Here is an 11,973-nt window from a genome sequence, read left to right as displayed (position 1 = left end):
GGTGCGGTCCTGGCTTGGTGTGTCGGGACCAGACCCTCACAACATCTCAGATCACTTTTATCATTTTACTCATTCGGCGGGTGGGTTGCGTGCAAGGCGCTCATTATTACAACTAGTTTGGTTACATTGTGCTTAGACTATATGGAATGACCGTAATCATAGATTGTTTAAAAATGTAGAATCAATAATTCATCTGCTAGATAAAGTAAAGCACTATTCTGTACGGTGGCTAAAAGCTAGTAACACCAACTTTGTTTATGGTTTTAGCTCGTGGTGGTCAAGCCCCTTGTTATGTTTGGACATTGGCTAATCGATAATTCTAGCATTGAAACGTTGTAATTATTAGGGGTCTCCTTAGTACACCTTGTGCTTTGGAGACTTCCTAACTTTGTTAATATATACCATTTTTTATTGTTAAAAAAGAAAAAAGCTATTTCAACTTAATTTTGTAAAAAAAAAAGAAGCTTAATAGCTCTTTTTTTATAGGCTTAATTACAATTTTGTCCCACTAAGTATCCGAAAATTGTGATTTTGGCCCCCTAATAAAAATAACTACTTTCGAGTCCCCTATGTTTAACCCCTTTTGCAGTTTTGGCCCCCAGGTCAATTTTGACCTAGTCAATGCATACGTGGCGCACACATGGACGCGTATGTAATTTTTTTTAAAAATAAATAAAAATGCCACGTGTAAATACATTAATTAAAAAAATAAAGAAAAACAAAATAATATTTAATTAAAAAAATAAATATTTTTATATATTTTTAAATTTAAAAAAACAAAAATAATTTAAAATAAAAAATTAAAAAATAAAAAATTACACACATGTCGTCCACATGTGTGTTGACTGGGTCAAAATTGGTCTGGGGGCCAAAACTGCAAAAGGGCTATTCATAGGGGGCTCGAAAGTAGTTATTTTTATTAGGGGGCCAAAATCGCAACTTTTGGATACTTAGGGAGCCAAAACATTAATTAAGCATTTTTTATATGAAATTGCCTTAAAAATATTGAATTGAGATAAATTTGATCCTCTGATGTTTATTTGAGTGTCTAAATAAAAGATGGCAATTAATTGAGAAGTTTCTCTATATTATATCATGCATCTAACACAACTCTAATGAGAACAAACAAGAACAAGGACCAGTTTCTCGCATAAGCAACAAAACTTGACCCTCTAATTGCCAAAGTAATACATTTATTGAGTTCATGATATGGTAACAAGACACATTGGATCATCTTTTTTTTTTGAAGAAAACATTGGATCATCTTATCAATGGTAATATAGAAATAGAGCCTTTTGATGGGTACCAAGACTTCTGAATGTACGAGGACCTTTCTGCATTTTGGGAAAAGTTTTTCTGCTCACGATTACAACTTTTTACAAGTCTTATTCAAGCAACTAATTCATTTCACCTATCTAGTTGCAAGATCAAGATATGAGAGCCGGTGAACATGATTTTAAACTCAACATGCCTTTTATTTTGAAAGTTGTTTTCACGTGTATTTTGAGCTACATTTTTGTATGCTCTTGTTGGAAATAAAGTGCGAGTAATTATGTCCCACATCGGTTAAAAATGGAAGAAAGGTTGGATATATAATAGAAGGGACACATATACCTAATGTCTTTAGGATTTGAGTGGAATAACGGTATCTACGTCTTGCTCCTCACAAGTCCTCTGTCCTCTAGTTTTTTGGGTCCTCTAGTTTTTGTTTTTTGGGTAAAAGCAAAAGTGTGTGTCTCTCTCATTCGAGACGAAGCGTCCCGTTCACAAATGAAACATTTCCAAAGAACCAGAAGGGATATATCAAACAAAGGGTATCTCAAATCGGTTGTCCTTGAAGGAGTAGTTTCATAGCTTACACATGGATGAAAATACAAAAGTATTTGATCACCTAAGTAATCTCAAAGGGTATCTCAAATTGGTTGTTCTTGAAGGAGTAGTTTCATAGCTTACACATGGATGAAAATACGAAAGTATTTGATCACCTAAGTAATCTCAAAGGTATTGCCTCTGGATTAGAAACTATTAGAGTGAAGATGAAGATAAAGCGTTGAGACTCATATGGTCCCTTCCATCTTTCCATGAGCATATTAAATTAAACCTGTTTTGATATATGGGAAGAAAACTCTTTTGAAGAAGTTGAAGTCAAACTCATTGTTGGTAGCTAGAGGTGAGCCACATGAGAAGAAAAACAATGGAATGGTTCCGAAATGTTGGAAATGTGGAAAGCCTAGACATGTAAAGTCAAAGTGTTATGATGGATCAAAGTCAGAAAAAGGCTTTGATTTAAATGATAGCAATGTCTCCCTCACCATGGGAGATGTTGCTATTTTCTAAAAATTGAGAATTGTGTCCTCATGGAATTTCCACACTGCCATGACAAAGGATAAATATTGCTAGCGGATTAGTGCATGTACAACATGTGCTGTGAGATTATATCGGTGGTTGAAGAGCTTCCTGCCAACATGGAAGTTGCACCATATATCTTCAACCTGTTTTTCGACATGTGGAAACTCTTGAAGTGGGTTTAGCTTCGAGTGAAGTATACTCTTACGGTCAATGTTTCGCAAATCGAGTGTTAACACTCCGAGTTTACCGAGTTTACGTGTTTAGGTACCAAAATCGTGTTAACTCGGAGGTAAACTCGATTTCTGGTAAAATCGGAAGGTTTGACGAGTTTGACCGAGTTAACACTCAGTAAACTGGTGTAAACTCGACCGAGTTTACCGAGTTTTACGAGTTTACATCTAACAAAAATAATCGGCCCTTTTTTTGGGCCCATTTTTTTTCAAAACCCATAGTTACCTTTACAGTAACACGTTGTTCCTCAGATGAAACATTTTTTTTTCTTTCTTCTCTAAGTTCTCAAACCATGAACAAGGGAGCACATATCAGTTAGGGTTGCGATTCCAACAGTGGAAATTCATATTTCAACGTTGATGATTGCGACACCGGTTAGGGTTGCGGTTGTGGTGTTTATTGCCCTTTTGAAGAAATTAACTAGTTTATTTTCTAGATAGTTTCATTAACAACTTTAGGAACTTGTGAAACTTGCTTTTTTGGATGGTTTTATGGATGGCTTAAACTTAGAGACTTATGAAACTTATGATTTTGTGCGTTAATTTTTGTATTTTGATGCTAAGTTGAACATAATGTTTTATTATGGTAGTTTGGTATAATTTGCCTTTGTAATTAAGTCATATTTTGCACTGTTGACCTATTTACAATATTATATTAGCTTATACATATGGCATGCATATAATAAATTTTATATAATTTTAATTTTAGGTAAACTCGTACGAGTTCTCGAGTCGAGTTTACGAGTCGAGTTTACCTAGGCAAAACGAGTTGAGGTAAACTCTCGAGTTGTAAAACCTTGCTTACGGTAGAGTATGATAGTTCTTTTGAATTATGATTGTCGGTGATGATAATGAAAGCGGATGTACTATTTTCAATCAAGGTGGAGATTGTTGGTGTTTATTTTTTGAAAGAAAGAAAGATTGTTGGTGTTTATTGAAAGTATACATGTTGAAAAATTTCCACATCGCTTAGAATTGTAAGGGAAGAAGTAGAACAAGACTATATATATATATATCTTCTATACAAGACGTACTAGTCAGAAACACTTTAAGTTTATATATGACTCATTTTGTTTCTCTTATACTCTTGTGTTAGAGTGTTGTGAGGGGTATGTTAGACAATTTTTTTTTTTTTTGGAGAGTGTGGGTATATTGACATTGTGAGATGGTTGAGGGTAGTCTATGTGTTGTAACAATTTTCATATAATATCATTCTCTAGTTGTCATTAGACAATGTTCGTGGTTTTCCTCCGATTTTGAAATTTCCACTTTACATTCTTTTGTCCTTTTATTTTTCTCTCTGCCTGTTTGTTTTTTCCAACACCTCTGTCTGAGAGTAAAACACATTGTTGACTTTGTAGCTTGCTCATTAGTGGTGTGATTCCTCTAAAGCTTGAGTTTACTAAGCTACACTTGAGAGAACTAGAGTATAGATATTGGAAAGGAAATACTTTGCGGTTTGTCGGTTAGGTGGGTACGTTAGAAGGGACTGGACTAGCTATCAATTTGATATGTAGTGAACTAATATAAATATTTTGTGTTAATATTTTTTTTCTTGCTAATATTTTTTATTTTAAAGCTTGTTAATATATTTTAAAACACATTTTAAATAACTATTCTTTTCAAAAAGGGTTTTAAAATAGTTTTATTTATGAAAAGATTTTAAAACCGAATTGAAGCTCCATTTCTTGTGTTTTTCACCACGTTGAATTGGCATCAAAGCTCGATCACTTAGTTGTGGTAGAAAAAATCTAGTATGAAAAACATGTCTTTTGATAGTGAGAATGATAAGGTTGGCAGTTATGTCAACAAACCTCCGTTGTTTACGGGAGAAGATTTTAAAGACAAGATTCAAACATTTTTTTCTTCTATCAAATAACCTTGAGTCATGGGATATAGTTGAAGATGGTTAAACTGAACTCCTATATGATGAAGGTGCTGTCATAAGTAAAATAAAATAAAACTAAGCACTGAATAAGGCGAAAACCTTCATGATAAATGTTATTATCAAGAAAAAGTACGACCAATGTCTCACAAGGGCGCAAGAAAGGAAACCTCTAAGGTGGGGCATATCTTTTTTTTTTTTTTTTAAAAAAAAAAAAACAGGTTGGTAGCAAAGCACTAACCAACCCCAAAATATATTAAAAAGGATGAAAGACAAACAGCCTGGAGGGGGCCAAACCAAACTCCAGGATTAGCAAAATCTATAGCTTGGCCAACCACGTTTGTTCTTAGCATAATGCTCTCCAATGAACAAAGGAGCATCGTGCCAAACTGTGTAAGAATTCAAAGAAAGTGCTTGATTAGCAAGTGAATCAGCTACCTGATTACCTTCCCTATAAATATGTGTAACAATACAGTTCATGCTTCTAATCATTGCCATAGCATTGTTCCATCTGTTCCTTATCTCCCAAGGGACCTTATCAGGCTTTTTAGTAGCAAGAACCACTAAAGTTGAATCAGATTCGAACCAAATATTGCTCCAATTCATATCTTTTGCAATTTCAACTGCTCTCATGAGACCACAAAGTTCTGCATGGTAAGATGTTCTTAAACCAAGAGGTTATGCAAAGCAAATAACTGCTTCAGCCTCCTCATTCCTAAAAATTCCCCCACAACCTGAAACACTAGGGTTACCTTTTGATGCACCATCAATATTACATTTCAACCATGAATGGATAGGAGGATGCCAAATTACTTCCTTTATTTGAGGCGCCTTTGGATGGTGAATTGTTACATTGAATTTTTTGAGAATTATGAAGTCCCTGATTGAATTGTTTGAAATCTTTGAAGTTAAGTTTCCAGATAAAAATGATTTAGGCACACATAGATCGATAAGAAAATTTTTAAAGATAAAAGTAAAAAATGATGTGACTAACTTATTTTTCTTTTAATTCTCTCCGTTTATATATGTATGTGTGCCCAAATATTTTTTATTTGGGTTTGTGACTAGGTAAGAATTGCTCCTTTAACGTGTTCTGATTGAGATATGAAGGAATACTCAAGTCTCACATTCAAAGATGTATTGGCGAAAAAATATGAGCCATTTAAAATGAAAGAAAATGAGACTATTAAAAAGATGTTTTCTACGTATCAAACTCTTGTGTCTAGTCTGAAGGCGTTGAATAAAAGTTATACTACAACATATCATGTAGGGAAATTCTAGGGAGACTACAAGGTAAGTGGGGACCCAAAGTTAATGCAACTTAAGAAGCTAAGTGTCTATTTGGTTTAGTAGTGGGAGGAGCTTAACGCACGTCTCGGGTGAAACTGGAATTCCTAGCTTCTCATTCCAAGACCAAATAGTGGATAATGACATGATTTTTAGTTGCCACGAATTTGAAACTCCACACCAAACACACGCTAAATATCTCAACAAACTACCTCTTGATGAACTAATAAATTCTCTCATATCACATGTGATAGAGCTAGATGAAGATGATCCTGCGAAGAAACCTATATAATAACTTAAAGTAAAAAAGAAAAGGCTTCATGTCAACGGCTCTGGAGACAAAAGTCGAACCAAATGAAGAATCAATTGATGATTTACATTGTGATGAACTCTCGTTCATATCCAAAAGAATTCAACGTCTGATGGTTAAAATGGGAAAGCACTATAGGAGAGCTTTCCAAGAGAAAACAATGGAGACTTTGATGAAAAGAAAGATAGAAATAAAAAGATCATCTTCTATGAATGTGAAAAATCATGACATGTCAAAACAAATTGTCCAGAGCTAGAAAAAGTGAAGCTTAAGTTTTGTTTGGGAGTTTGGAGGAGAGGAGAAGGGAAGACTTTCGAGAGTTGAAAATATAGGTGAAAATGGTAAAACCTTTCACATTTTTTGAAAGTGTAGTTTTGCTTATGATTAATATATTTTAAATTTTAAAAATATTATAACTACATAAATTAAATTTGAAGAATTCATGTAAATCCTCCAAAACCCTCATACAATTTTTGAGTTTCCCCGGATGAGAAAGATTTTGTATTATGAAGAAAAATGAACCTCCAAAGTCTTCTCCTTTCAATGTCATCTATTTCTTCCATTTGCTCCTTTTTTTTTAAACCCCTCTCATTCCTTCATCTCCAAACTCGCAAACAAAGCCTTAAAGAAAACGAATCTCGGGACAGTAAGACATGTCTCATGGAAACATAGGATAATCCCGAAGAATCATCTGATGATGATCATGCGAATATGGCTCTTATGGCAAGTACTCACTCTGATAATAGTGATGTAGAACATGTCGAGACTTGCTCTACAACGAGGGGAAGAAGTAAGTCTTGGTATCTGAATAGAGGTTACTCACAACACCTGGATAATGGAAAACGTGCTCTAATGGAAAACTCCTAACTATCAGGGTAGCACTTTGGTGCCATTAATGGCACCGTGCCATTAAATTTGGGCCACACAAACACATTGCCATTGCATCTGGGCCACACAACACATCTATCTTGGTGCCATTAATGGCCCAGATTTAATGGCACGGTGCCATTAATGGCACCAAAGTTCTACCCCTAACTATCAATGGGAAGATATCTTTTCAAAACTTCTTACTGTAGATATATAGAATTAAACTTATAAAATGAATTTGAATAATCACTTTATAAACAAGTGATTACTAGAGCACATTTGTTACTCATTAAAATAAAAATCATTTTTACATTGAATAATTTAGAGATTATTTTTTTAGAGATTCTATAAAAAATCAGAATGAGGGGTAACCTTGGCGCAACTGGTAAAGTTGTTGTCATGTGACTGTAGGTTGCCTTTTTTTTTTTAAATTATTATTTTTTTTTATAAAATATCAGAATCTATTTTGCGTTTGTCTACCCTAACAATTTTTTTTTATTTTTTTTATAAATAATTTAGTTTCTTTTAGATACAACTATATAAAAGAGATTTTTTGTTACAAAATTAATTCAATCTTTTGATCCTTATTTTCTCTCTCCTCTAAAGAAAATATATTTTTGGAGAAGCTACTCTGAGCTCGTTTGTATAGTTTTTTTAAGAAAAAAACACTTAAAAAAATCATTTTTATGAGTATTGCATCCGTTTGTTTGTCACAGTTAAAAAAAAATCAGAATTTAAAAAAAATCTAAAAAACAAACTTCAAATGAGAAGCCGCTAAGAGTAGCTTCTTAAAAAATAATTTTTTTTAGAGGAGAGAGAAAATAAGGGTCAAAAGATTGAACTAATTTTGTAACAAAAAATCCCTTTTATATAGTTGTATCCAAACAAACTAAATTATTATTTATTATTTTAAAAGTGATTTTTGTTATGGTAGACAAACACAAAATAGATTCTACTTTTTTTATTTAATTATAAAATTTCTAAATTATTCAATGTTAAAATCACTTTTATTTTAATCCGTAACAAACGGGCTATAATAGCTTCGTATTTGAAGTTGTTTTTAGATTCTGATTTTTTTTTACAAGAAAAAAAAAGCTTTAAAATGATTTTTTTTTAAAGTTGTAATAAACAGATGCAATACTCATAAAAATGATTATTTTTTTAAATATTTTTTTCTTCTTAAAAAAGCTATAACAAACAGACTTTTAATATCTATACAGTATTGTTTGATAAAAGAAAGCAATGTTACTCAAATTTAGCATCTGGTACACGATCCTAATTTCAAACCATGCATATGTTTTCATAGCATTTATTGCATCTAGTGCATTCATTTTGTCTCGTTAAATCATTCGAAAAGACACGAGTCTCAAATAACATACAATTAAGCTGATGTTTATTCTTGAGTACGGTTCATTGTCTCACGCATCGAGTCATCACGATGTTTGAAAAACTCATGACATTTTTTGTCTTTTGAGGTTCGATGCCATTTAAGACGCGTCGTTTCAAATTAAAATAATTCATATCATTTTAAAAGATTGAATATTTTTTATTATCCAGTTTCCATAAAATCACTCATCACATATTCACAATCACCTACACGTTTTGAACCATAAAATCTTCCCACTCTCTCTAAATATCCCACTCTCTCTAACTCTACACGTTTTGAACCATAAAATCTTCCCTATTTAGAAAACTATCATTATCATCAATGGCCTCAAGGGGGAAACAATCCAAATTCACATATAAAAAGGATGAGGTACTATTATATATTTAGTCAAATTCCAAGAGTGAGATGCATCCACTACACTCTTGATATTTCTCTAGGTGTCTTTTCCTCTTTCCCTTTAAATTCACCAACAATGTCATCATCATCCAACCATACAAATCTTTTCCCATTTCCCTTTTCTGAATCAAACCATAAGATACCAAGCAAAAACTATAGCCACATTATGAGCATAGGAACCCCAGAAATATCAACAAACATCACTAATGAAAAAGTAGCAACAATAGACCTTCATGTTCAAGGATTCTATAAGCTCTATGTTCAACCCTTTAAAGGTATTCCACCTTTAACAATGGAGAATAGTTTTATTGAGTCACCAAAGTATGGTTACAAGTTAAAGTTTCCTCTTCTCTTTCTCACAAAAAACCCATCATTATTTTCCTTTTGTGTGTCTCAAAAATTGGAAAAATTACCCATAAGTTCTGGTTTGGCTGCGTATATAGAACCACATATTGTTCAAAATGCTATTGAATTGGGAAACAAGAGTCCAAACAAGGAATTTAAGATTGTTTTCGATGTTAAGGTTGTTGAGATTGATTTGGCAGATAGTCGTGAGTGTGATGGGTATCGTAGACGAGGTCTCATTTAAAAGAAGAGAAAAGATATTTGTTCAGATATTTATTAGAATAATTGTTGGGACAACCAGAGGCGAATCCTTTCAATGGGATGGGGTAGCTTTGGCTACCCCAAAATTTTTATTTTTATTGAGTCACTAGGTATGTTAATATAGTTAGCTACCCCAATAATATATTTTTAGCTACCTCAAATAAATTTATTTGCACAAAAATAGCATAAATTAAAAGGTTAACAAATTATTACTTGATGTATAAATTTATTTGTCTTATTTTTACATTTTGGTCTCTACAACAACTATAGACAAAACATTTTTAGCAATATGAATTATCAATAGTGAAACATAATAGACGATAATTTAATAATACAAATAGCTTATTTGTCTACGTTGAAAAATAAATTGTTAATCTATTTAGCAAGTATTCAATTGTAAATATATTTGACTTCTCGAAACCTAATATTATAGAGATTAAACATATTTAACCTTTAAATTTAATATATAATATTTTAAAATATATAATTTTTCTTTATCTAAAAAAATTATTTGTATTTGGCCCCCTCGTAAAAAAATTCTTAGCTTCGCTGCTGGGGACAACATTTTCTTTCTACTTCATTTGAAACAAATACAACAAGAGAGAATGTAAAAATACAATGCAACTATAAGCGAGTTGTTCCAAATGTTTTTCTAATATGATTATACAAAAATCATTTCTCTTAAAAGAATTATGTTATTCTCATTGATAGTTATTTGTTTGTGTGAGGTTTATCTAAACTCTTTGTTCTGCAATTTTAATTTTGATTTTGAATAAAAAGGTACTTATATACCACTCTAATCCTTTTAAAAGTCCTCGTGAGCTTAGCTCAGTTGGTATGGACAATGCATAATTAGCTCAGTTGGTATGGACAATGCATAATATATGCAAGGTATGGGGTTCGAACCTCGGCCAGTAAAAAAAAATCCTTTTAAAAAAAAAATATGCCGCTCCCATTATTTTAGAGTATTTAGCACATTTGAAAAAAAAATTGCCACAAAATAAATTACACTTTAATGTTTAAAATTCATAGATTTTAGAGTATTTAGCACATTTGAAAAAAAAATTGCCACAAAATAAATTACACTTTAATGTTTAAAATCAAATTTTCTTTTTTACGAATTATATCATATTAATATTACTCCATACATCTCAAAATAAATGTCATACTTGATCATTTTACACGAAGTAACAAAATGTGATAAGTAAAAGAGAGATAATGGTTATTTTACCGAATTATCCTTTTTCTTTGCGAAGATTTTACCATATTTTTTTTAACAATCTTAACTCATTTCATTAATAATAAGAGTTTCAATACAACTCAAGCACCCCATTGAGAAAAGCATTTTTCACATTTAGTTGTGTGATATGCCACCCTTTTGTGATAGCTATAGTAAGCACTAAGTGTTGGGTTTGATTGTAAAGTTTCTTAATAAAGAAGGAGGTTAAAAATTATTAGCTATTGGAGAAGTCCCACATTGCTTAGTGCGGTGAAGCAAGGGGAAGACCAAGAATATATATTGGACCTAGGTTCTTTGTTTTTAGATGCACTAGTCAGTATCATTTTAAGCCTATATCTGACTTAGTTTAAATATTTGTTTTGTGAGAGTGTGGTTGTACAAGGGCATTGGGTGTGAGAGTGTGTGAAGTCTATGTGTTGTAAAAATTTTCACATAGTAATAATTCTCTCTTTATCGGTTTAGACAACGGTCGTGGTTTTTTTTCTTTCGATTTTGGAGTTTCCACGTTATATTCCTCTGATGTGATTGTGCTTATTATGCTTTGTGGTTGCAGGATTGTTTGACTTTCCCCATCAGAAAAAGAAATGTGATATTATGAAGGTGTTGAAGAAGGGTCGTACTGTACATCTACTATGTCTTATTCAAGTGCAATGAAGTGTGAAATGTTTGGACATTTAAAGAGAAATTGTCCAGGCATAGCAGTATCTGAAGAAGACTTTGAGGCAAGTGCTAGCAACGTCTCCCTTGTTTTGGGAGATGATGGTAATATTATCTAGAAGATAAAATGTATCCTAATGGTATTTTCGTTATACCATGCAAAAGGACAAGTTATTGCTAGCGGATTCAGAACAACACGAGCATTGGTTGGTATTGATGCAAGGTGTGTGGTGAGATGTGTCGATGGCTGAAGAACTTCCTGAAAGCCAACATGGGAGTTGCACCATTATCTTTCAGCAAGGTTTCGACGTGAAGAAATTCTTGGAATGGTTCAGTTTCAAGTGAAGTATACTCTTTATGATGGAGTATGATTGTCGGTATAGACAATGCAAGCGGAAGATGTAACTCTTACAATAAGGTGGAGATTGTTGGGTTTGATTGTCAAGTTTCTTAAATAAAGAAGAAGGTTAAAAAAATATTAGCTATTGGTGAAGTCCCACATTGCTTAGTATGGTGAAGCAACGGGAAGACCAAGACTATATATTGGACATAAGTTCTTTGTTTTTAGATGCACCGCTGGTTGTACTGGGGCATTGGGGTGAGAGTGAGAGAAGTCTATGTGTTGTAAAAACTTTCACATCCAGTTTTAGAGTTTTTTCGTTATATTTTTGTGTTCTGATTGTGCTTATGTTTTGTTTTATCTTGGTTTTCGGGTGTCAAACATTGATTACGTTTGAACCTTTCTAAACCGGTGATATC

General features: G+C 32.7%; 2 protein-coding genes across 2 annotated transcripts; one reads left to right on the top strand and one right to left on the bottom strand.

Moving 5' to 3' along the window:
- Positions 1-4,773: 4,773 nt before the first annotated feature.
- On the bottom strand, positions 4,774-5,097 carry LOC146936260 (uncharacterized). Its single transcript, XM_085749178.1, has one exon. It carries the CDS (start codon positions 5,095-5,097, stop codon positions 4,774-4,776), a length of 324 nt encoding a protein of 107 aa, XP_085605304.1.
- A 3,665-nt stretch (positions 5,098-8,762) lies between these two features.
- LOC146936259 (uncharacterized) lies at positions 8,763-9,355 on the top strand. The gene has a single exon (XM_085757687.1). The coding sequence runs from the start codon at positions 8,788-8,790 to the stop codon at positions 9,298-9,300; it is 513 nt and encodes a 170-aa protein (XP_085613813.1). The 5' UTR covers positions 8,763-8,787; the 3' UTR covers positions 9,301-9,355.
- Positions 9,356-11,973: the final 2,618 nt, after the last annotated feature.

This window comes from Medicago sativa, chromosome 3 (assembly GCF_051527215.1).
Source record: "Medicago sativa cultivar Bolivia chromosome 3, Bolivia_mono, whole genome shotgun sequence".
In the NCBI taxonomy this organism is placed as follows: domain Eukaryota; kingdom Viridiplantae; phylum Streptophyta; class Magnoliopsida; order Fabales; family Fabaceae; genus Medicago; species Medicago sativa.
This window is presented reverse-complemented; position numbering and strand designations above follow the sequence as displayed.